The sequence below is a fragment of the Opisthocomus hoazin genome, chromosome 7 (genome assembly GCF_030867145.1).
Source record: "Opisthocomus hoazin isolate bOpiHoa1 chromosome 7, bOpiHoa1.hap1, whole genome shotgun sequence".
In the NCBI taxonomy this organism is placed as follows: domain Eukaryota; kingdom Metazoa; phylum Chordata; class Aves; order Opisthocomiformes; family Opisthocomidae; genus Opisthocomus; species Opisthocomus hoazin.
Genome location: NC_134420.1, coordinates 43,736,007 through 43,762,859, shown reverse-complemented (window position 1 = coordinate 43,762,859; position 26,853 = coordinate 43,736,007). Strand labels below are relative to the sequence as shown.

At 38.5% G+C, this 26,853-nt stretch overlaps 1 protein-coding gene across 6 annotated transcripts in view; it reads right to left on the bottom strand.

Moving 5' to 3' along the window:
* Positions 1-23,893, bottom strand: part of NUBPL (NUBP iron-sulfur cluster assembly factor, mitochondrial) — a 92,602-nt gene extending 68,709 nt beyond the window's left edge. The window contains exons 1-5 of one of the 6 annotated variants that reach the window (XM_075426677.1): positions 23,776-23,893; positions 22,920-23,067; positions 18,876-18,908; positions 18,096-18,130; positions 6,515-6,605 (exon numbers count right to left, since the gene is read on the bottom strand). In XM_075426677.1, coding sequence (XP_075282792.1) covers positions 6,515-6,605; positions 18,096-18,130; positions 18,876-18,908; positions 22,920-23,067; positions 23,776-23,886 — 418 coding nt within the window. In that variant the 5' untranslated portion in view covers positions 23,887-23,893. Of the gene's footprint in view, positions 1-870; positions 919-4,605; positions 4,660-6,514; positions 6,606-18,095; positions 18,131-18,875; positions 18,909-20,192; positions 20,300-22,919; positions 23,068-23,775 lie in introns of those variants that run through there. The other 5 variants (XM_075426679.1, XM_075426678.1, XM_075426680.1 and 2 more) reach the window with 5 other exon arrangements.
* Between the last annotated feature and the right edge of the window lie 2,960 nt (positions 23,894-26,853).

Genomic DNA, 26,853 nt, shown 5'->3' with positions numbered 1-26,853 from the left:
CAACACAAACATCTTCAAGGAATCACAGAACAGAATAATAGAATCATTAAGGTCGGAAAAGCCCTCTAAGATCATTAAGCCCCACAGTCAACCCAACACTACCGTTTCTGCTAAACCCTGTCCTGAAATCCTCACAATCACTAAAATAACCCACATTTGGAAAAGCCCTCAGATCCCATGGAACCAAAGAAGTGTATTTATAGTGGCTCATAAGCTTTATTAGACTAATTGGGGTGGGTTCTTCTAGTTTATTATACCCACAAGGAATGAAATAGACTATTGCAACATTCAGCTGAAGGCTTCTGTCCTGACACACAAAACCTCTGGCAAGGCTCATGGTCTCTGAAGCACTGACTTGCTTCTGTGCGAGGGGGACTGCCCAAATCAGTCCCATAACAGCGCGACAGGTAACGGTAAGTCAGAACAGGGAGAAGCAGGAACTCAAGGGGCCGACACGTTACCTTCAGTTCAAGACCTCACTTCAAAAAACATTCTAGTTAACTAGGGACTTTCATAGTAAAGCTATGGAACTCAATACATTTGAGTCGGTTCAGCCTCTTTTGGTTAAATATTGCAATCAAGACCCAAAAAAAGAAACGTAGTTGAAAAGACACAGAAGACAAAAACATTGAAAGGATTATGTGTAATTAAAAAAAAAAAGCTCCACTCCTGAAAACTACAGTAAACTTGTTGATTCTCCACTTTCAAAAAAAGTCTTTCTGTGTATATTAAGTATTCCCTTCTGTATTTCATATAAATCCCTTCATACATCCTTCTGTGATTTTATTCTGATTTCACCACTTGTAAACTGAAGTTCTACGTACTTTACAGATTCTGACCATGAACTAAAGCAAAGGAAAGAGACGCTACCTTTTAAACTCTTATTGTCACTTTTAGCCTCTGGCCACTATAGGGAAAGGATTAAATTTTTTTTTTTCTATTTTTGATGTATTCAGCTTCATTACTTTATTCTGAAAAGCCACTCCATTGTCCTGTAGAGAAGGGCAAGTAAAGAGTGAAAATATAGCAAGAAACTCACAGAGAAAAAAAAATGAAAGTGAAGTTGCAAGGTAAAAATATTGAGAAAATTCAGAATTAGTTACAGTTCTTTAATTTTACTTCTAGCAGAGAGGGATGGAAACATTTATTCCTCTGAAATAAGGAAAAAGGTAAATGTGTTGAGTGTACAAACAAAAACCCAAATAATTTCTTTCGTTTATGTATGTACAACGAAATGTGTATCTATCATGTTACTATAATAAAACCATGGTGCAATTTAGTTGCAATCTGTATAAAAGTTGAACCAGACAAACCATTTGTATCTCTAACAGTAAACTTTGTAATGTAATGAATATTTGCTAGCCATAATCCATACAAAAACATTTATAATTACTGCACTGCAGGATTAACAACATGAAGAGTAACACATTTCCGCTTTCAAGTACTTGAAATGTATTTTTTCAGGTTACAGTTTCAGTAATTTATATTGCAATAGCATTTAGTAAAATTTGATTTGCCACTTATCCAAAAAAGACTGCTCTCAGTAAGAAGCTTTAATTACTACACTACATTCTGATTTTAGACTTTTTACCTTATTTTTTTTGTAATTCTAAGTATGAATTTATGTATAATGAAGAATAAAATCTTAATTAATTGTCTAGTGGTTTTCTGTTTTATAAACAGCAGCTAACAATTGCATTCCTTGAGGAGATGGGTATCCTCCACCTCCTTTCCCCTCCAAGTAAATGTCACCAATTTTTCCACAAGTGAACTCAAAAATAGCTGAATTAATCCAGTTTGAGACTAACTGTTATAGGTTTGAGGGCAATAGTCAATGTTCAGAATAAAATAGTTAATACTTGACAATTCTTATTTTCAACTACCTCATCACACATGAAAGAGCCTCCAAAATATAAACCACAACTAATTGTAACATTCTGAATTATTATTCTGTCATATGGAAGACACATCAGACTACTTTACTTCAGCCATCCAGATAAAACGGGGTAAGACATCACCAAGAGTAAAACACAGAGTTTCAGTTCAGACTTCTTTCAAAATAGAATCAGTAGAGCACATCACTACACTATAAGCAATCTAAAAATCACTTGTTCACAAATCAAGAGGTAATGGGCAGTAGCAAACTATGACTTTTTTGAAAGAATAAATTTTAGGTTTTATTTAAATTAATCGTGATGCAGTTCCAATGGTAAAGCATGATAAAGACAACTGTGTTTGAGAATACAAGCTGTAAGTTTAGAATTAAACACTTCTGTATGATCAAGAAAATTCTTCATGATTACCTCAATAGCTACCTTATCCATGTAACATTTTCTCTATTTAACTACTCTACTTCAAATTTTCTCTTTATAATCCACAAATGGATGTACCACAATCCCTTGATACAGCTGTTTCCAAGCAGACGTCTTTTAACCAGTCAGAACAGATTATATTTTAAATTATCACTTTCTGTTACGAGATTCTGCTACCAGTCTAAACAGTAGTAGACATGTAAGTGTGGCCCAGTGTAAAAATGTTTGTGTCCATTTCTGACTTTAGAATTTTCTCATAATTTCATTTCTATAGCTCTTGCAATATTAGCCTCAATGGGGCTGGACACAACTGCTGCTAGCTTTCCCTCAGAAATTACTCTTTATTCCAAATTTTTAAAACGGATGCCTGCTATTGATCATCTGAACATACGATTTTATTAGGAAATAAAAAAGACACTGAGACAATCATAAAATAGTGACAAAGCTTTGAAATATTAAAAGAGCACTCAACTGTCATAAAGAAAAAAGCCAACTAAAACCTTCATAATCATTTAAATTAAGTGCAGAAATGTTATATTTATCTGGCAAAATGGCAATATCTTTTTGGCATTATAATAGCTTTTACTCTCTGCCAACTAGTTTAAATGATACACTTAAAAAAAAAAAGGAAAAAAACTAAATGATGTAGCATACTAAGCCAGCAAGTGGCTTTTAAATAAATTATTCAGAGAAAGAGTAGAAGTAATGCTTTCAGTACTTGTGCTACAAGCGTTGTCCTGTGTATGTACTGTAGCCGATGTTAATACTTATTCCATAGTTCAACAATCCTCCATTAGCTAATTAAATTCAGTTGTGAACTTATTAACCAATATTTCCCTGACTATTTAGTTAAAGTATTTTGAGTGATATTCTATTAAATGTTAACAGACTTCCCAATGTACTGCAGTTTGCAAAATAAAAGTAATGGGTTATCTTCCATTTACACAGACTCTGTCCTCACTAAGAGCTCTTAACTCCTTTTGAAAACTTAAACTATAGCATAACTATCATAATTTCTATTCAGAAGTAATAATTGCTGCACGGATTTATTCTGTATGGTACCAGGCATCCCTAATCCCTTTTCAATTGCTAAATGTGAGAAAAGCAATAGAAATCACAGAGTACAAGAGTGCTCAGAACCTCCCAGGATTACTCTACAGATTTAATGAAGGATGACATTACTCCTCATTTTCAAATCCAGGCCTCACATTGGAGACAATAATAGACTTTAAATATAAATTTTGATTGCTATGCTATTAAGAAAAATGTTTTTAATTGGCTTACTGATTGTTATGTATACATTGTTAATGCACATCATTAACACACAACTGCCTGGGTTTGCTCAATTACTGTAGAAAACAATGTTTGTTCTTCTTGAAAACATAGTATGAAATCTAAAAATAACACTAAACCTCATTTTACCAAAACACAAGGGTCATACATATTTTTATATCTATACATGTATATACACACCTATGATGGATCACTTCCTTGCAAGCCTATCCTATCTGTCACTCATTATAGGAATCCTTGAAGTTCGCAATTAAAGCTTCCTATTCCTCCAAATTCCTATTCTCACAACCAAATCATCTTTATGCCAGCTACTTTGCCACCACTTTCATTGTTGTTACTCTACAGTTTCATCAAGTCATGAATTAAAAGTGCACAGAGGAGTGAACAGAATTCCTGAAATAAAAATTTTATCCTCTTATCACTCATACTGAATTACTACATGAGTTTCTCAGTAGACTTTTGTAATGTGCAAAGCTTTTGAAATATGTAAATTCATATTCTGTCAGTTAAAAAATACAGCATGTTCCTAAATCCTGATAATACTTGTTTGTACATTCCACACAGAAGCAGGAAGAATACATTTTAGCAACCAAAATATTAATGCTTACAGGTCAACAGCAGCAATTGCAATTCAGGGAAATCCTCCAATTGCGTTCTATTACACTGAATTCCATATTTTTAACAACAATCAAAACACGTTAAGACAAAAGTTTATCGTGAATTCTCAGCTGTACACCCAAAATATCTACAGTCACTGAAATCTATATATGAACAAAATTAATCTGACTGAATATGCTCTTAAATTCTTCCATTCCCAGAATTTTAATTTGTATGACCATATGAAATTGACTGGGCAACTTGTTTCTTACCTGTGGTTCATGACATGGATTTAAATTTGGTATGGATTAGTAAAATACAAAGCAAAACATGTAAGAAGTGCAAAATTATCTAATCAATTTTTCAGGCAATGAGAAAAAAAAATGGAGAATCAAATTTTTACCTGATCTCCTTTGGAAAGCAAAAAGTCAACTAGCATCTGTGAATGACATATGACCTACATCACAGAAAAAGGAAAAGAGAAGAGATATGGAGAGCACCACAGAGTCCCTTTTGTGTTCATACTGCATAATGCATTTCCAATGCAGAATGTAGAGCAAAAAATAAATCTGTTACAGGTAAACACAACCTATACGATATATACCCTCAACAGGGTCCAAAGCACCAAAGTCCAAAGAGAATGCAAGAATACTTCAAGTTGTATCAGGAAATCAAACTCCACTGATGATACATGAGAGGGTTCAGTTATCTACTTATTAGACAAGAGAATAAGCCTTTGACTTAAAAAAATAAAACAATAAAACAGAAATCCAACAAATAAAACCAAGTACTCTCCTCTCTTAAACAATAATCTAAATGACGTCTGTATTTGTACACCAGGTACTTGAATGCAGAAAGTACTCAATTTGATAGCTGGCTGTATAAGCACATGCAGCGAGTCTCTATGGAAATACACAGCTTTATCCAGGGTACAGCGTATAAGCCTAAGGAGACAGAATTTTAATTACATAAGAAATCCTAAGTTTGCCACTTTTTTCAGATGCTAATGTTCCAAGCACAGCAACCACCCTTTAAAGATATCAGCACCATTTCATTCTGCATGCTTTATACCAAGTGAGAACACACAGAGCAACCAACACAACACCACCCATACACACAATAAGATCTGTTACAAACGGACATTTTACAACAGCAGAGCAAATAAATAAAGATCATGGCATGAAAGGAAGTGGAAGGAATATTTTGCTTCCCTTTTACTTAGCAATTACTGCCCGCAAACATTAATAGGCATTTATAATTGATTATTTCACTGAAGCCCTTTTACGTCCTATGTGAACTGGTACACGTCCTTCATCCCTCCCCGCCAACAAGTACTGCCAGTCTGTACTTTCTTTAGCAGGATCCTAGTACTTTGTAATGTGCAGGCCAGGTATTATAGTCTGGGACTGCCTTTGTTGCATGTTTTTAATTTTTATAATTACGTGCACTTTATCACAGGACAGGCAAAAGAAAGCATTAAATGAATTCTATCACCTCAGTGTCCCCACCACCCCCAAAAAAGCACACTTCCTAATATTCAAGTATCACATGAACAGGGTATCAGGATAAAGCCATTCTTCAGTTTCACCCTTGGTTGGCCAGGGTGAAAGCTAAATTTCTGAAAAGTTAACAGATTTGATGCAACCTTCCTGCTTTAGGTCTTCCTTATTTCTCTTCAGACTATTCTACCTGAATTTACTTTTGTCCAGACCAGGATCCTTCCTAGCAGAAGGAAAATTAGGAGTTTCGTCTACTGACTTTACCTTCTGGTAGTGAAGTCACAACCACTGCATTCCTAAACACAGAACTTAAAAAAAAATGAATCAAGAGGCCTGGCATGTCTGGCTGAAAAAAAGAGAGAGATCAAACACCATTTCAATGATATTTCATACAAGCTGCTGTAATGATTCTTCTCTTATTTCCTAGATTAGTCGGGTTTTTTTCCCAGACTAGTGTTTTTTGATTTTTAATCTGGAGGTCTTCTATAGTGGGATCCTGTACTGCAAATTTAAAAATACTGACAACAACCTTCTTTTCCTATTTACCCTTTCCAGTGTCTCTATTAATAATCCATGAAAATCCCAAAGCCTGTGGGCCAACATAAAAGAAAAAAGACAACGCTGAATACGTTCCTAGTTGTACAAGCTAGCTTTGAAAGCAACCTCATTACTAACAATGAAAATTAAAAAAATATAGTAAGTCGTCTTCTTCTGTTTGCATCCCTTCTGTGCCACACCAAGAAAGCACCAATGAATGGTCCATGGTCACCCTTGTACAAAGAAGACAGGAAGAAAAAAACCACTTCTACTTACTTGGTGTTAATTCTGGGTTTCCTTTTAAGTTCATCATCTTTGGAATTGAAGGCCCATATATGTCAGCATCAAGTAGACCAACTTCTTTTGCCTGTGTAACGAACAAAAAAAAAGTATTTGTCAAAATGTCTGTCTTTATGAATCATTAGTTGAGCAAAATTTCAAAACTGCCCGTAAGAATAAGAATGTGATCTTGATTTTAAATAATAGGTTATCACTGTTTCCTTTCTCACTAAACTGCAATTGAAGCATGAAATATAACAATGTCTCTACAAGTTGAGCCAGACATCTTCATAAAAGTCTAGATTCTCAATACAAAGAATTCTCACTAGCACGTTTTCTTATTTACAATGCAGACTACAGACTTTGTATTAACAAATATTACAAGCAATGTTCTCTCTAATCCATGTACATTTATGCAGAAATAATATTTTAACTTTATTTAAAAGGTATCAAAATTTATTGTAAAAAAAGCACAATGTTTATAAATATAATTGAATTAATGCAATTTGAATTATACTATTGACTACAAGGAATGTGAAAAGCATTAAAAACATATTTTCATCTTCCATTTAAGTGGCCAGAGTAAACTTTCAGACATCTTCAAAATAGTGAAATGCAAGTCTCTGAAGCCAATTAAGCAGACATAACATTTTAACCAAATGCATTTACACAAAAGAATGCTAAAAAATGGGTTTATTCAACTACATATGGTACATTAGGCAATAAACTTTAAATAAAAATTATTTCAACTATGTAGTCTAGACTTACGAGATTCTATATGTTTTTTTATAGATATACATACATATTTTGTGGAAATTAAACTATTTTTCCTACAGATGGCGAGATACACTACCAATTACCAAGTTCTGCAAATTAAGAAGAGTGAGCCCTTTAAATTGCTGAACATCAAGTTTCCATAATATAAAAAGCAAACTCTTCAACATTTTGCAAAATTGCAAGCAAGTATGTTTAAGGTCTTGTTTGAAAGGTTAAGGCAGCAATGGGAGCTTTTCCAACGACGTCGAATCAGACCTTCACTGTTAGTTTTTCAAAAAGTGTGCTTTATCTTTTGGATGAAACTTTCACAGTTTGGTATCGTATCTTAAGCCATTTTGTTATCACAGTTTTGATGGGAAAGTTGGAAAGACAAAACCTCAGTGACAACTATCAAGTTTCCGGTTAGAAGAAGAGTATAACAAGGCTTTTAATGGAAGTACACAGCATCTCTACCCTTGAACAGGATTTCTAAACATGAAGTGTATTCTGTGGCATCACAATCAAGTTTGTTTGATTTTTTTAAAAACAGAATTGCACTTGGATTAAAAACCTAGGTGTTCAGGCCACTAATTCTAAATAAATCTGAAATTTGATTAAGATCAAGAAACTAAATCATAGAAGCCTAGACACCTTAGAAATAAGACTAATCCTTGTTGCTATAACAAATACAATAATTCAGGATTAGGGGGTTGTTTTTCTGTGGAGGTTGCTTTCTTTTTTTCTTCTCTTTTTTTAAGCTGTTGACAGTAAACCCTGAAGGCACCCTTCACAGCTGAGCAATTTAAACTGTCAAATTTACCTAATATAAGCCAAATGCATCTTAAATTTAACAACCAAGAAGTGAAAAATGCATTACTGTAGGTGATCTACTATGTACTTTGAAAAGTAAGTTTTTACTACAAAAATCAACCAAATCTGGGTTCAGCTATTCAATGTACTTTTCTATTAAACAGAGCAAAGCATATGTAATTGCATGGATTAATTAATTTAGATATTTTAATGTCTCTTTCTTTATAACGTCTTGTGAAAGCTATTAGAAAAAAGTTCAGGAGTTACACTGACAAATGATTCTACTTCTTGCCTACTGCATGAAAGCTGCAATTTCAAAAAGATTGAAAAGACCCATTTTTACGTTAGATTTCAAAGACATCAACAACAGTATTAGAGCCTCTTTGTTCTTGTACTAAACGCATATTTTAATAGATTAGAAAGATTCATGACTCAGTCCCTTTATCTGTGTCAGCAGCTAATCGAACTGATCAAAACATCACCTACGGGCTGTGCCACCTAATTACTTCTCAAATGAAAGTAAGTATTTGCAGAAAAACCTATACCTGACTGACATCCTTTCCCTCAACTTTCTGAGGGTTCTCCCCCCAATAAGGATCATGAATATGTACTAACTAAGTACAATGATCTTACAATTCACTACAGTTTTGTTTTCAGCCTAAAGGGACTGAAGATTTTGGATATCTAAATTAATGAGATTGACTTCATGACCTCCTGGGCATAGTCAAGATTTTCACCACCACAGGCCACTTATTCCCAGGAGTCAGCAGGAAAGTATCTACAAATGTATGAAGTTTCCTGAAGTGAAGAATAAATACATGCCCACTGGAGAAAAATATCCCCCAACTATCTTGGAGGGCTTTGCAAATTCAGGTACTACCCCAAATTACAAAGCTGATCTTTGTTTCAAGCTAATACAATAAACCTGACAGCTTCTCAAAAAAATTTACACACTTCCTCAAGCATACCTGTTTCCGAGATGCACCATTTTAGCTTGTGGATACATTCGTGTTCAATAAAACAGTCATCTTCAAACAGAAAAATAATTAACAGGTTCTCCAGTTTCTACAACTCTTGTTAACGACAGCCCAAGTGTTTCTGTAGGCGTCGTGCTTTCTACAGGACTATAGGAGAAAGGTCTTTCAGAAAAATCTTTAAATCACTGGCAGAACCTCACTGAAGACAGCCTAAGGTAGTTCTTTCCTTCATAAAGCAATTCATCATGTTAGGTAAAAAGACTTCACACTGCCTAAAAGTAGCAGCTTACACAGAAAGCACTGGCTCAATAAGCTAAGGGGTTGAGTTTTGTTTCTCCTAACTATCCCTGCATTTGCATTATCTAAGCATCCCTAGAATACTAGTAATAACCCTTCACCCAAGGTTTAATTATCTTTGAAAATCATTACGGCAGCTACCAAGCGATCTTTTAAGGCAGGCACAGACAGCACAGTCCAGATCATCTTTTCCAGCATTTACATTGTTTTAAATCCCCAAGAGATGAAATAATTTGTATACACCTGGATACTACCACATGAAACTGTTAATCAGAATTACCAAGACCAGATACTTCTCATGCTGAGTGAACTTTAATCCAGATGCACGAGTTACAATAATGAAAAAAATTAAATTTTAATAAAATGTGTTTTCACCCACGTAACCCACACCTCATATCAATCATCACATCTTTCAAAGTACTGCTCTGTTAAAACAATTCCTAAAAAACATGCATAACATCAGAGAATGCAAAGAAGAACGTCTGGGCAGGATGCAAGGAACAGATGACGGGATCACAAGCAGGGCCAAGAACACACACAAAAAAAAAAGAACGAGAAAAGAAAAAGCTCTAGGATTCCTCTAATGTCCTCTGACATTATTTTCATGTGCATATACATTTCATACTGATGCTGAATCATTTTTTTTCTGAAGTAATATTAGGGTTATGCACACAGAAATGCAGCAGCCAAAGCACACCCAAGCATGTCAAAGTCACCCTGCTTCTAAGTGTTTTTCAGAGCACAGCACATACCACTGCCACAGCCACCCTCGGCACTCTGCAGGAAAAGAACTCAGGTAATGTAACTTCACTTCGCATTTTCTCCTTATGAAAATATTTCTATCCTGTGCTATTAACAAACAGTATTCCGGCTCTCCAGCTGGCATAGCAATATCCAAGTTCAAAACAGCTGTTCTCAAGTTAACAGTTTTCCTTTTCTTCCACCCGCCCAGATGTGGAAGAAAGTCCAAATCAATCTTCAAGTTTACTACATTTGAAAAATACTTACTAGAGACCTGTGGGGTTTTTTTGCCTAACTGTAAGTTCTGAAGAGCTTAAACTCTGAAGATATAACTAACTATGTAAGCATTTCCACATGATTTAATCATGTACTTCCGTGTCACTGGACATAGGGCAAGCTACTTTGAAAAAAATATACTGAAGTAACACATGAAGAATCATCAGGCTCTTCGGTAAGACCATTATCAATATTTCATCAGGCACAGAAAACACAAAATTAAAAACAAATATTTTGTCTGCACATCAAAACACAAAAGTACTCTTTTGGTCTATGCAGCAAAAAGTATACTTAAACACTCACAGATGTTTGTATTTACCTTCTTATCAACGCTCTTAAGGTTCCCCCCTGTCTAGCTAAATGTTCTCTAGCATAGGCTAACTACTGCTAGGATTTGCTAGATTTGCTCTTTCTGCACTACTGGTGCCAGCTGTCACAGTCTCATCCTATCACTGGTGAGTTCAAGACCACCAAAAAAAAAAAAATTACAGGATAAAGGACTGTGGTAAAGAACTATAACTCCTCTTCATCTTTTCCTCTTACATCACTGACTACATCATCCTTTTTACTTCACTACCATTATTTTTCTCAACAAGGTATTAATTTGCCCAATTAGACCGGTCTAAATATTTCTGACAAATACCCAGGATGAGGTACATCTATATAATCACTGCATCTCTTACCCCAGTACCAATAAGTTAAGTTTTCACACCAATTTAGAAACTTCTCTCATCTACACTAAGAAATGAAAACAAGTTTTCACAATCACCAGGTACAGATTCTGTATTTACAAGAAAACCAAATGCTACATCAATAGATAAAGAAGATATCCTTGAATACACCCCTGAAAGATGAGAATCCTACAGCTTCCTTTTGTGCAGCACACAAATTACAGGCATAGATAACCCCACTTAAAAGATCCTTTCCTTTAACTTCTCTGGCAAGACTCTCAATGCAATTAAAGTTTGGTTTAGCCTCTGAACTTGGCCACCACTTTGTGAGCGACGGATCTGCAAGATAGCTGTATTCTGAATTAATGATTTTCAAGCTCTGAACCTAGTTGCAATAAATCCTTTCGGGGGAAAAAAATAAAGTTGTTGAAGGTCATATTAAACACACTCTCTCTATATACTGTCAGAGAGAGGACTTGTAAGAATACAGTAAATTTTGCCTCCTTCGCCTTTCCTTATGCAGATTCAAAATTATTCAATTGCTATTATGTTTGCTCTCTTAGGCAGGTGAGTTTTACTACACATGGTCCTTGTACACATGACACAGGTCCACGCTAATGACAAAATGATCCGTATCTTTCCTCCTGCTAACTATTTTAGCAGACAACCCTTAGGAGTTCTTTAATCTGTCCGAGACACTTTCTTTAAGTAGGTTTAGGTAATATCAGCTATGAAATGAATTACATTTTCCAGTTACAGATTTTTTCAATCAAATGCAACCGGTTCCATTCATATGTCACAGAGGACTCCTCCACACATACTTCCGTGTTCAGTGGAGAATCTGGTGTTGTTCATTGATTTCTTCCAAGTTGTCAAATGCTTTGTTGAGGAACAAGCCTGATAAAAGACTTCACACCAGAGAGAAAGAAGAAGAAAAAAAAACAAACAGTTCTCAAAAAGCTGCTATAAATAGCTGTTAATCAACATAGCCCACGTTACTGCTAAACATCCAGAGACTCTTTGACAGCATTAATTTCATTTTTGCTCATCTTTTCTGAGACTTTTTTCCATGCTTGGTAGGGCATATGTATCCCCACTGAACATTAGCAGGTGATTTTTTACTTTGAAGTAAACTCTGCACACCACCAGAATTCCCTGGTGTTCAGCCTGGGAGGGATGGAGGCACAGGTTAATGAGCTGCCGTTGTTCTACACGGTGAAGGATTTCCTACATTAGAAGTGCTCCTAATATTCAGCAGCTGCAGCCCATTTCACAGCCAGAAATTCCAGCTTTGCTAAGTGAAGGTGCCAGTTATTTTTAAAGCTGGTGCTCTTAATCCACCACCAGGACTCTCAATTTACCCTTTTAATGTTATTATAGACTTAGAGCTAATCCCAAACTGCAAGCAGCAACACATAGGACAAAAGGGATCTTAAAATCAGGATAGGCTCTGGATTCCTCGTTTGATATACTGACACACTGAATAGCCATCTTTTAATCCTTAATTCTCTAACTCTTTCAGATGCACACTATTTAAGTGCCTGGCTGTAAATTGGATTAAACACATAAAAGTACCACTGCAATTTTCTCACTCTCTATCCTTGAAATGCAGACTTGTTTTAAACACCCACTCTTCTACTGGTTTAAAAGTCCTTTTGCTTCATATGAAGATCTTCTAATTTTCTGTCAGCTACTAAACTTCTCTGGCACTTGTTTCCTGCCATAGCTCCTAGTCAGATTTCTAAATAGTCAGACATCAGTAATTCAACCTTGTTTGGCCTTCTTATAGGATTATGTATCCTACTGAAAAATAAATTTCAATAAAACACCATTTTAAAAATAAATAATCAAAATCCAAAATAGAATCCCAAACATCACTACACCTCTACAAGATGCTTCAATGCTTTCACAGCAAGTCAAATTACAATAAACCTGCTCCACCTTTCACATCAGTCTCTCTGACATCTATGACTTGAAGACCAAGGATGCAGGTAATCAACTGTGCTTGCAGGACTGTAAAAACAACAACAACAAAAAAAGTAAAAATTTTTGTTTCCCTCAAATTAAGCATATAGTCATTTGATTAAAACAAAACATTTTAGTGGCCTACATTTGAAAATATTTTTACTGCTACTCATTTTTTACTTAAAAAACAGTAAGATTTTTGAAGCTTTATTCTCTCATTTTCTCAGCTGACCTAGAAGATGAGCTGTCATTGCAAGATAACCCCAATCAATAATAACTGGCATCTCCAACTTTATTGACACTTCTTAGCATTAAGAAACAAGCACAAAAACCTTATCTATAGCAATTAAAATCTTCCGATTCTCTAAGCAACAAGGGTAAAGCTGTCTAGAAGTCAAACCCTAGTAATTAGGAAAGCTGGATAGGAGGAGGACAAAACAGGTCAAAACTTGCCTTCACACTGTAATTATTCAGTGAAGGAGCCCATTACTGTCTAAATTCTTCTAGATTTATTTGTTTGTTTCCCCCACATGGAATTTTTTCCTTACCAGAAGGAAATGTATATATATTGGGAAGTCATCAATCAATGCAGCAATCAAATATTATCCTGTAGACAAATATTTTAATTACAGAAGCCAAATATCTGAAAAAAAAGCTGTAATGTAAAGAAAGCAGTCTGGGTGGATTTTGAGTCGTTTTAAAAATCAGTGTTGTTTGATTAAACACACATTTTGAAATAATTAAAACTAATTTTATTATCACAGTAGTGAATTCAGATGAAGACTCTGCTCATAACTACGCAATTTCTATGCTACAACTCACTATATATTTGTGAGAAACCTCTTACTCATGTATGCGTATAACAGGCAAATATCCACAAGTTTTCTGTCTTCTTAAAAAAAAAAAAAATCTGCATTGTGACATTTTGACTGTGATATTGTTTAAATAAGTGTTTTTTATTTAGCCAATCATCAACTTTCCCCAGCTTTATTTACATTACAAGCCAATGAGTCTGGCGTTTTACTGCCTGAAGTCAAATGCAATAGGATGAGGGAGCAGCGCTCTGCTCCCTCTGCCGCCTGGCTGTCTCCCCCGGTACAGAAACCTGGATGGTCTTATATTTAAAATATCATGTTGCTCAGCAACCAGTGGGTTTGCTTGGGAAAACAACGGCCACTCCTTAAGATAAAATTACTCTTGATGTATTTCAAATTTTGGTCCTGGTCTGCTTGACCCTGACACAGTTAGGCTACAACATTTAAAACCAATGCCTTTAATCATGTGCCCCCACTACTGCAGACAGAAACCACTTGCTTACGCTTACATGTTAATTTGTTCCATATGGTTTTACTTCTTGCTCCTCTGTCCTTCACAACACAAAAAACATTTCATCCTATAGTGAAAAATGTAATCCTTCCTGGCAAGAAAAGGGGAGTCGAAGGAAATCTGACTGGGGAGCTTGCCTCATAGTGACAGCACAAGCATACAGCCTCCCAACTGGATCTGTGCCATCCTTAGTCATGCACAGCTGGTGTTTGCTCACTAAAATACTCTGTTCATAAACAAGCAATCTCTATCCTATTATTGCTGCCATCTATTAATTCAACTTGTTTCTACTATAATAAATCGTCTCTGGCCAGGCAGCTTTCATAAATAGTCATTCTAGTCTGAATATGAATCGTCCTGGCAAAAAACCCAAAAATTCCTCCCAAGTGCTCCTAGGGGAGCACAACCGACTGCTGGTACATCAAAAGAATGAAAAGAATCAGATGTCAAACTAAGCAAGCAATTAAAAATAGGACACAAGGGTAAAACTTTAAGTTATTTCTTAACACAAAAAGAACACTGTATAGATTTATAGGTCTTGGTACAGGCACAAGATCTTATGCAATTCTTAACTAATCCATCTACAACAGGTAACCCAGGGTACCAAAAGCCTAATATTCCTGAAACGGGTAAGAGGCTGCCCTGCTTGTTCCCCTGGCTTTGCATCAAAAAAAACCCAAAACAAAACAAAACTTCAAAAAAAACCTACTTTGTCTTGGACATGGTATCTAGGCATCTAAATGAAACCCTGTCTTGAATTATGTACTCTGTAACCATGAGGTAAAAACATGCCAAACAGACTGAGCACGAGCATGTAAGACTTGAACTCCTGAATTCTAATCCCAGTTCTGCCAACAACACTGTGCGCCAATGACAACGTCCAAGGCTCTGTCAATACCTGAATACTTCAGACCATCACTATAACTGAAAAAGCTTCCATACAAAAAAAAAAAATTATCTATCTATAGAAAGAGTGAGGTTTTGGTTTTGTTTAACTGTAGAAAGGACACTTTTAAGAGAAGATGGAAGGAAGCTTTCTTTTATCAAGAGGACAAAAAATTTCTTTATGCTTTGACTGTTAATCTTCTTCCAGCTTACGGCACTATCAAACAACAATAAGATGTCACAGCGGCTATTGAAAGCAGCAAGGATCGCCTGTAAACCAAACTCCTCTGAGAGCATCTTCCACAGATCTCCATCACCAGAGAACAGTTGTTCTCAATAGTCTGTGACCTGTGTAATCTTAGAAAAAGAACACTTCAAAAAGAATGTTGTCTTCTGATCTCTCAAGTCGTTCAGCACCAGCATACTACTTGCTTTGAAAATCAGTATCTAATGAAGGAAACACAGACCTTTATTGTTACGGTGACCTATTCTTCTTCACAAGTCCTTTCTTTCCTCCTTTAAACAGTACATCAAGTTCAAGTACCAGTTTCCATAAATCTGTATTTTGCTTATAAGAGACATAAGTACTATAATGAAATTGTAGGAGGCCGCTGAAGCTCTGGGCTACTAACAGAATCATTACTGCTTCATCAGAAAGAGGTGACCTTATGGTAGCAATGAAGGGGACGCAAACCATGGGAAGGTGATGCACAATCAGTAGTTATTAGAAGTAAAATTAAGAAGTCCATTGCTGCATATCTGAGCTCAAAGAAATTCACTATAAAGTTCACCAGGAGGTACCAGTGGATTCTGGAAAACAACCTCCTTATTTATTTCACTGTAACAAAACTGAACATTGCAATGATCCCTACAATTCAGAGCACTGGACGATTCCAGCCTGGATCAAGGTCCCAGAGATATTAATTTCATAACTTCAACTCACAAAACTTGTGCACTGAAATTAACGGGAAAACACAAATGAACACACCAGCAAATTCAAGCCCAAAGGTTAAACATAAATATGATGTATACCATCATTATCTTTCAAATATACATATTTACGTGTGAAGATATAGTTGAGTTTATTCAATCCACCTTAATTTCATATTTTCTAACCTCTAACTACATCAATGTACAATATCATGATGGCAGCGGCTTGTTAAATTGTGACCATCAGCTCATGCAAGTCACAGCTATTTCATCAGTTTGAGCTGCTCTTTGTTGACGAGCATCCGCGAGACACTGGCCTCGTGTTTCACACCACCACATAACTGTAACATCAGAAATGACTAGCATATTCTATGTTTATTTAACTTTCTTAGCTCAATTTCATTTAAAATTTTTTCTCAGTCTCCGATTTTCCAAATAACTCCAGCGACAACTTCAATCATTCTAGGCTATGGTCTCTTATTTGTGTGTTTTAGAAGTGTTTAATGGGCTACTGAAGTGGTGTATCACATTATTATGTTATTATTATGTTTAAAGCCAGATGTCTAACTCCTGACAAAAGGGTATAATCCCACAACTTGTGTATGTCAGAATTACCAAGAGATGCTTTATCTAAATATAAATTTAAACAATGCACAAAACTGCATGTTTGAAAAGTATCAGGCACAACCCTAAAATCACTTAAGCTGGTAGAGAAAGTTATGTGCAATTAGTTGACTTGGTTTCCATGGAGCTGCTCAATGACCATGCCACAACACAGATCACATTGCAGGATCACATTCATTTTGTAAATTATTACAGCAAATGCCATGTTTTAAAGTTAATTAGAAGGAACTGTTCAAGCAGTTTTGCTTTTCAAGATGACAGATTTTTCTCTGAAATCAAATTACTCCAGCAGCCTATTTAAAACACAGAATTAAAAACTGTGAAATATCAAGATGAGATGCCATTACAAACAGTATATATTTCAGAAAACAGCTTTAAACACTCTCTTCTTATCAAGTATGACGGAGTTTATGGAAACTGTTTTAATCTTTTACAAAATTCCTACAGGTAGTGTGCAGATCGCATGTAAACCTCACTCCTACCTGTTGTTTTCTTTTACTCACCTTTTACAAGAAAAAGATGCTACATTTACCAAATTAAAGTACCTGAGAATACTTTGTTTTTAATTAATGCTTTATGAGTACAAAACCTGCATTATACACCTTTACATAGGAAACGAAGCTTGCTTCTAAGCTTACCTCTGCAGCAACAAATGTGCCCAATGGAACTACTCCCAGGCTTATAGCAGCAGGTGGACAAAAGGAAGACCTGTTGGTTTTACACTTGAATGGTTCCCACTGTCTATTTACAGCCCAAGTAACAGTTTGAGCAATATCAAACTGGACAATGATATTTGGTGACTCAAGAAATACATTTCCAAGCTTTAAGGAACACACATAGCTCCTTTTTTATCCTCAGCTGTTTATACAGAAAGTATTTTTTTGCACATTAATTTCTCTGGAAAAAGTAAATCTTTAGAGCTGTAAAAAACGTTTTGGACACTATCCATCACTGACTCATATTTTTTCCAAGTCAGTGCTCTGAATTGATAGAATTTAATTATTTATTACTTGTCTCCAACCTGCACAAACATTCTCTACTACATTTACACATCCTCACAGAATTGCAGGTGAACTCAGAAACACAGAAGGGAAAGAACGCAGCCAAACGCAGATGAAGGATGAGAGCTAAGTCATTCATGGTACTGACAAAATATAAACAAATTAATATAAACTCAGAAGTCCATGAAAAACAAACAAAGAAATTAACTGTCAGAGTAAATACTTGGCTTTAATGTATATGACTGCCCCCAGCAGTATCCATTTTATTTATGACACACACTTGTTTCACATTCAGGCCGATAATTAGATGTTCACCTACCGAATCATTTGCTGCTAGGGCGAGGGCTAGATTTACTGCAAGAAAGAGGAAGAAAAAAAAAATTAAGTGCAAGAGAACTTAATTCCTAAATATTGACAATGTTATATATTCTAATAAAATATAATGTAAATAAATCACACTTAATTGCATTCGTCACCTTAGTTCTTAGCTTCTCACACCTCTACAACATTACTAGTTTAAGTGACAGTGGCACCCACATTTCAGCCCATGTCTGCTAACAGGCTAACAAACTCAAGTTAATCTGCAAAAACTTGCAAACTCTACATTTCTAGAGGAAACTGCGAAATAAAAATACAATCTAAGTATTTTGCCAAAGGATAACATTAAAAAAAAAAATCTGAGGTACCCACTTCACTTTTGAAAAGCGGTCACTGTACTATAAAACTAAAATAATCCTACCACAGGTAACCTTCACTACAGTCTCTAGTGAACTTTCTAAAAACTAGAGTTCAGGTAAGTATTGACCTAAACTATTAAAGTACAGCAATGAGAAAGATAATATACTCCTTTTCTGATTTCTTGTGATATATTAAAGGTGGATATATTCTGGAAGTGCAATGCATGCTTTCCACTTGATTTTTACGTCAGAAAACAAAGTCTCATCTACCCTGAAAGCATCTGTAACAACTAAGCAACAAAAAACCAGGACGAAGCAATTAAAAAGACGCTGAGTTTGTTTACAGCTTTTACATTTTCATCAATACTTAACTCCCGTAACTAAAAAGCACATGCAAGAAATAATATTTTTTAATGGCTCACCAGGTTGAATTATGTTGGAAGACCTCCTGGAAGCTTCAGTACAACCAAATATTAACTGTTATAATTCAAAGAGTAACATGTGTTTCAAAAAAAACAAAACCAACACCACACAACTCTTTCTTGCGTAGCATCTTTTGTTTTCTTTATACACTGCTGTATGTCAGTCCATAGACCCTTTAAAGAAAGACAAGCTGTGGTCAGCCTTTTTCTACTAGAAGAGTATGAAGGTACTGAGAATAAGCTGGGTAGCCAGATTCCCAGCTTAAAGAATTTAGTATTGAGAAAGTTATGTTCCTTTAAACAAAACAGTGAGACGGCTAACAAGCAAAGTTGTACAGCTCTCCCTAGGGAGTACACAGCCTCTGTTTACTCCTAAGATGATAAAGCACAGAGATTTTATTCTTCAGTTTGCTATTTAAACAGATGTTTGATTAACCATCCCCTGAACCAGAGGAAAATTCATCCTCTGAAACTTGGAGACCAATCTACAAATCACAGATAAGGAGAAAACACAAGCAAATCAATGATCAGTAAAAAAGAAAAAAAAAATCAACAGTAGCTCATGTCTGAAGAGGCATAAAGGAAGCAGCAAGTTCCTCCACACACTGTCTCCTATACAATAATCATGTGTGGAAATTAAATTATGATTCACAATGTTTCTTCAATAAAGGATATTCGATTACTGCAGGGAAAAAAGGGAGACAGTGGGAATAACACAGTGGGAAAGCCTGAGTTTTTTAGCCAGACACCTGATGCTCTCTGTTGAATCCCAGCTGACTCTTGCATTCCATTATCTTCGTATTACCATCAGATCCCAGAGGGCGTAGAGATGCAGCACAGGACCTAACCTGACCCTAAACATTCATGTTGGCCCTAACTAGTAAGTTCCCATACTCAGAAGTGCAGGGCAGATGCATTCCAGAAGTTCAATACAACTTTTTTTTATTATTATTATTTTTTAAAACTTCACAGCAGGCTCCAAGAAAAGTCACCATGGTATCTCTGGCCTTGCTAACCCAGCCAGCCAGTATCAAGAACGATGCACAGGGTGACTGGAGTTAGTCGTCTTGAAATCAGTACAAGTCTAGGGAGGTTTCTTAGTTTAGGCCCAAATCCGAATTCGCCATAGCAATAGCACAGCTGAATTCTCAGAACATTGAGCTAACAACACAAATAAAACTTCTTAGCCCCAAATCAGACATGTACAGAGCCAGCTGAGGGTATCTATATCTGTGACATGGTTAATCTACATCACCAATAAAATAACTATAGATAACTAAGATGAACTCTCTCTGAAAAATAACTTTCAATACTTACATCTCAATGTAAGTGACATTTAGAAATAGAATATCCAGGTTATGACTGTTTATCAGAATATGTTCACATGAAGAGAGGGACCAGAATCAAAAAACAGGACCTTGATTCTGGAAAAGAACCATGAACAAACACTATTACCACCTTTTTGCCAAAGCTCAGACCTGTGTCTGGGTTGGTCAGGTGACTAGATGGATTATGGCCGCTACATTGAAAGGGCGAGTTTAAATAATAGTACATCCTACATGCAGAATAAAAGCATGCAAAGAGGAAAAAAAAATAATACAGTTAATATGACTGGGATGCACTTGACTGTGTGTTGACTTTGTCAGCTCTCCTGAACAATAATGAAGAATCTCAGCCCGTTAGTCTTTGCTAAAAATGTCTGAAGGCCAAGGCAGTTGGTAGTATCAGTAGTTTTACTTTCCTCAAACTGCAGGATTAACAAAATGTTAGCAAGAACACCAGCCATTGTTTTCATTGCACTTCCACAGCCGAAAACAGTAAGAGTTTCAACAAATTAGAAATATCTCTCTTCTTTCAAGACCACACTTCGAACTCTTCTCATGCCAGGATCAATTTTCTACAGTACTCTCTCATCTTCAAAGTAATGCAAAAGAGGAGACAGAAGAGACCAAAAAAAACCCCACTTTGGCTAGATGGAGTAAATACAGCAGAACACTGGTAAAAGGCGGAAACTTGACAGGAAAGAGATAAGTAACAAACCAACCAACACTTACACTAGGCAAATAAAAACAGCAACAACAACCAACCCAAGTATTTAAACATGCACTGAGAAATATTTTTCCTGGAAAACAATTTCTTCTTTTAGTCATCAACTACATTGATTTAAGATGACCAAAAAGTGCTAGAAGCAACAGAGAACACAATACGAAAGCTATATGCAACAAACAGAAAGAGTTATTCAACAGGTTATGGAATGGCTCTGACAAACTTGACCAGAATGCATATCCGCTTGTCCGGAAATGGAGATCTGGAGCAACTGAAACACAAACACACTGGGGGAAAGAATATGAAGAGCCCTGACAGTCCTTCAGAGAGAAGCGGACAATAAGACTGACTATGTTTTCTGTGGTGCTTTAGGAATTAGAGGTGTGTACCACCCTCCTTCCTTTTCAACTCCTGCTCTCAAAATGAGTCAGAGGAGTTGTCACCAAACATGTTCCCCATAAAAATCCATTATGAAGAACATAATATTAAGTACACAATTCAGCAATGATGCCATGCAATACTTTTATTCACACAAGTTATCTGATCTTCAGTTGTTCCTCTGAACCATGAAACTTATTCTCCTTTTAATAAACAAGAACCTAGGTTACTTTTTCTTCTCAGTATTCTAAATCAATCCATTCATTAATAAAAGGCTGTCCAACACAGCAACATCTGAATGGTTCATTTACATTTCAATTCTCTTATTTAATGCTTGTTGAACTCTGATTTTTTATTTTTAAATGCATGGGTATGAACTCTCAGCTCTAAGTATTATTTATACACTACTCATTATTTATACATTATAGATTGCTTACACTTTATGTGCAAATTACATAGAGATGCCAGTTAGCTGAACTTAAATTAGCACATTTGTTTGTAGACATGAGAAGGATAATCTGAATTTACTGTTCAAATTACGTTCATTTTGTAAAGTGTTGATTTACAAACAGATATTTGGTATTTTCAGTAACCTGAAACAATCAACTTATGAATTATAACCATCAACCAAAAGGCACATGATTAAGAAATGCAAGTGCTGGTTCTTTTGCATGTCTTTGTACAGGAATGTGTATCCTATGTACAGAAATAAATAATTTGAAAGTAAGTACAGTTAGCCTTACTACAGACATCATGTTTATCTATTCTAGTATTTATCAGACAGTCAGTCCTTTAAGAGCTACATCAATGTGTTATTCACAGCAAATGGAGACGAACAGCAGACAACATTCAACTAAAGGAGGCCTCTTTTCCAACCCAGATGCTAAGGAAGAGATCTTCAAACAAATTTCTAACACTTTACAGAGATCTTTTCGAAGAGGTTTACTTTCAGTGACATCTTTGTTTAAGTTCAAGCAAATTTCTGCAGTACTGGTAACCCATGCACTATCTTGTTCTACCACCTAGGAACTGCACAGTTAGAGAAAAATTAATCCAAAACCTAATGGTGAGGTTGAGAGAAGAGTTCAAGTTGCTTCACAAGGCTCTGATCAATTTGTGTGGTTTATAACTACTGTTTCACCTTTTGTTTATGAAATGCCTATGCAAGTAGTTGAGAAAAGTAGACAGAGACCCAAATTTGAAACCTCTTAAATATCAGTATTCTCTACAGAGCACATGATTATGCCGACATAGCACAGAGGAGCACTGTATAGCACACCTATGCTGCCAGGGAAGGGGGAACAGTATCACGGCACCAGCATATGATCCCCTCCACCTCATCTTACACCACTTCTTAAGAAAGCTGACTGTCCCAGGACAGTGCTGCACTACTACCAAGACACCATGTTGAAGCTGTCCGCTCAATTTGCTCTTCATTTAAAGCCAAGACCTCTGTACCCATGCAGATTCTCAACGGAGGCAGTGCGACATGACAGAGGTGAAGGGCTGTGTTAGTGGGGCTCAACTACAAAGTAACGACGCAACAAGTGCCCAAATATTCCTTACAACATACTACAAAACGTGCAAAATAAACAACAGGAAAAAAACCCACACCCTTACCTGCTGTTGTCGATTTGCCAACTCCCCCTTTTCCAGAAGCCACGACCACCACCTGCTCAACTCCTTCTATGGGCTTCTGCTTCGGCAGCCCGCGCGACATGATCCGGGCGCGTCTGTCCCGCAGGGCCTCATCCCGGGAGCCGGAGGGCTAACGAAATCAGAGAGCCAGCCGATGCACCAACCTGCAGCTGTCACAGGGACACCTGCGAGAGCACCCACCCGCGCCCGGGAAGTTCTCAGCACCGGTCCCACACGACGCTGCGCACGCCGGCGCTAGCACAGGCAGCCCAGCCGGCTCCTCAGGCGGGCGGGAGCGGGGCCCACTCACCAACAACCCCCGCGGGCGTCTTGTGTTGACACACCGTTACACGCGACAGATCTTACGGCTTTCCAGAAAAAAAAAAAAAAAAAAAAAAAAGAAAGGGTGCTTGTGTTAAAATAAACCGCAGCACCGCTTCAGAAGCTGGAAGCGTTAGAAAACAGGCCCTAGGCCTAGCGGCCTTTCACGCTGCAGCCGGCCCACGCCCGGAGCCGAGGCGCCGGTGGAGCACAGGCACCTTCGCAGGGCCGTGCCCCGGGCCGCTGCGCGGGAGCCCCCTCGCCGGAGCGCGTCCCCCCCGCCGCCACCTCAGAGGGAGCGGCACCCGGCGGCTCTCCCGCACCCCGCAGCGGGACGGAGGGGCTGCCAGGCAGCGGGCTGCACCTCCACTGGCAGCCTCCCGCCTGCCGCCCGCCGGCCCCGTGTCACCGCCACAGCGCTGGCTGCGGTCCGGGGGGGGGTCCGCCCACCCCCCGAGCACCCAGAGAGCCCGCCCCTCCGCGGCTGGACGCGGCGGACGGCTCACGCTTCACTCACCGCGGAGTCGGCAAACGGAGCGGCGGGCCGGCAGCCCGGGTCGCGCCTCCCGCCGCCGCCGAGCGGGAAGCGGGCGGCGCGCAGCGCCCAGCGCCAGGCGGGAGCCCCCATGCCCGCCGCCGCCCCCGCCCCGGGCGCGCTGAGATGGCGCCGTCGCGCCGCGCCTCGACCCGCCCCTGCGCCAAGCCCTGCACAGGCCCGGGGGCCGGAGCGCCGGCGTCGGGGCTGGGCGGGCCCAGTAGGCCTGGGGGAGAGCGGCCAGCTCGCTGGCGACGGGGGACATCGTGCTGAGAGCCCCGCTGCGGCTCCGGACCCCGCTGGAACAGACCAGCCTTCCCGGGTAAAGCGCCGAGCAGTGGCACCGTGAAGCAGCAGCAGCAGCAGCACAAAAAATCGGCTTCTTGCCTCTGTCTGTGAGAACACTGGGCCCACGGGGTGAATACCGGGTGGCCGCGTGCCCTGCCAATCGGTTCGGGGTCGTTCCCGATGGAGTTGTCCTTGTCCCCGTGGACGCTCGTTGCGGTGTCCTCTGCGGCGCTCCGTCGGCTGGCCGGTGCCCGTTGAATTCTCGTCTTGGCCCGCAAAATGGTTGGCCAAGAGCTTGGCCCTTCCCTGGTTTCTGTCCTCTGCAAACGTAATAAACGCATTCCCTTTCATCATTCGGATCGTTAATTAAAAGAACAAAGAGACCTGTAGCCAGGACAGATGCCACGTGATACTGTTTTTAAATGATGTTGAAGTGCTGGTAATTGTTCTGGTTATAGTTTTGGTTTTCCAACCAGTTTACACCTGCTCCACAGAGAGGTTTCATCAAAACCACATTTCTGTGCTGTATGTCATGTGAGATGTGTTCAAAGCTTTCAGGTACACATCATCTGCTGCTTCTCTCCCTCCTACAAGGCTCATAGCCACGTTGTGGAAGAAAATTAGGTCGGTTTGACATGACTGGCTCTTGACAATCCAATGAATAGTCCTTGTTCATCTAAGTGGTGCTACAGAAGTAATTCAGGTCTTGGCAGTTGCAGGCCGTTAGTTTTCACAGATAAAATACAATGCAGATAATGTCCTTTGTTGGTATCTGTTGTAATACGTAATGGATCAGAGGATTTTACATGGGTTTAAAGCATTATTATAATAAACATTTTCTGTCTTTCACAGTAAGCAGAATTTTCACCACTATTTTAAATGTTTGGTTTTTTTTTTTTACTAGTATCATTCAGAGCGCTAATCAAGCATTTTGGTAAACCCCACCATTTTCAAAGGCTTCTTCTAGTGCTCAGCTACGACACGAAAATTACAATGATAAAAATAAAATTTTCTGCTATCCTTTAAGTGATTCTCCCTCAACCTCTCATTTTTGTTGTACCCACAGGAGCATATTTTGCGTAGCTAGCAAAGACACCTGAAGAAGTCAGGTAGTTTCCCAATAATTTACCCTACTGCAAAACCAAAATGCAAAAATATACCAAAAACCAATGAGCCACTTCATTTTGAAACTATGATATAGATCTGTCTCAAGGGCCTTTTCTTCACTGCCTCAGGAAACCATGTTACCTTTTGCTTTGCAAGAAGTTTGCATAATTGGTTTTCCTACCTTGAGCAGCTGGAGACAGTGTTAAAGTGCAAAATACTATGCATCTCACAGAAATTAAATCGGTAATGCAGGATCACTGGTAGGCATACAGTTTAGCTATCCATCACTTTAAAGTCTATGCTAAGAAAAGAAAATGGCAAAGAAGTTCCATCATGTACTTTTCTGGTTCTGAGAGTAGCTCCAACACGGACTGGAGCAACACTGGCAAATATTTTTGTGCCTTTGTTTTATTGTAAAGCTGATCTAGCACAAAATAAAATACATTTTTAGAAAAGTAAGCTGAAGTAGTTTTTCAAACTGTCACCTAAGAAAGAACACTTATCAATATTTTTAGTCTTAATAATTTCTTTTAGCTCTGGTTTGGTAATAGTAGGGGAGCTAATATGGCAGTAAGTTTATATGTGAATATGAAAAGAAGAATTTGGCCATTAGAAAGAGATTAAATTTGCTCAGCACTAAAGCAGACATAGAATCATAGAATCATAGAAAGTTTTGGGTTGGAAGGGACCCCTAGAGGTCATCTAGTCCAACCCCCCCCCCAGCAAGCAGGGACACCACTAACTAGATCAGGTTGCTCAGAGCCCTGTCCAACCTGGTCTTGAATGTTTCCAGGGATGGGGCCTCCACCACCTCTCTGGGCAACCTGTGCCAGTGTTTCACCACCCTCATTGTAAAGAATTTCTTCCTTATATCTAGCCTAAACCTACCCTGTTTTAGTTTAAAACCATTACCCCTCGTCCTGTCACTGCTGTCTCTACTAAAAAGATTGTCCCCATCTTTCCTATAGGCTCCCTTTAAGTACTGAAAGGCTGCAATCAGGTCTCCCCGCAGCCTTCTCTTCTCCAGGCCGAACAAGCCCAACTCTCTCAGCCTGTCCTCATAGGAGAGGTGCTCCAGCCCTCGGATCATTTTTGTAGCCCTCCTTTGGACCCGCTCCAACAGTTCCATGTCCTTCTTGTGCTGAGGGCTCCAGAGCTGAACGCAGTACTCCAGGTGAGGTCTCACCAGAGCAGAGTAGAGGGGCAGAATCACGTCTCTCGACCTGCTGGCCACGCTTCTCCTGATGCAGCCCAGGACACGGTTGGCCCTCTGGGCTGCCAGCGCACATTGCCGGCTCATGTCCAGCCTTTTGTCTATCAGTACCCCCAAGTCCCTCTCAGCAGGGCTGCTCTCGATCCTTTCATCCCCCAGCCTGTACTGATACCAGGGATTACCCCAACCCAGGTGTAGGACCTTGCACTTGGCCGTGTTGAACCTCATGAGGTTCACACAGGCCCACCTCTCCAGCTTGTCCAGGTCCCTCTGGATGGCATCCTGTCCTTCTGGTGTATCAACCGTACCACTCAGCTTGGTGTCATCTGCAAACTTGCTGAGGGTACACTTGATGTCGCTGTCCATGTCATTGATAAATATATTGAACAGCACCGGTCCCAGTACGGACCCCTGAGGGACTCCACTCGTCACTGGTCTCCATCTGGACATTG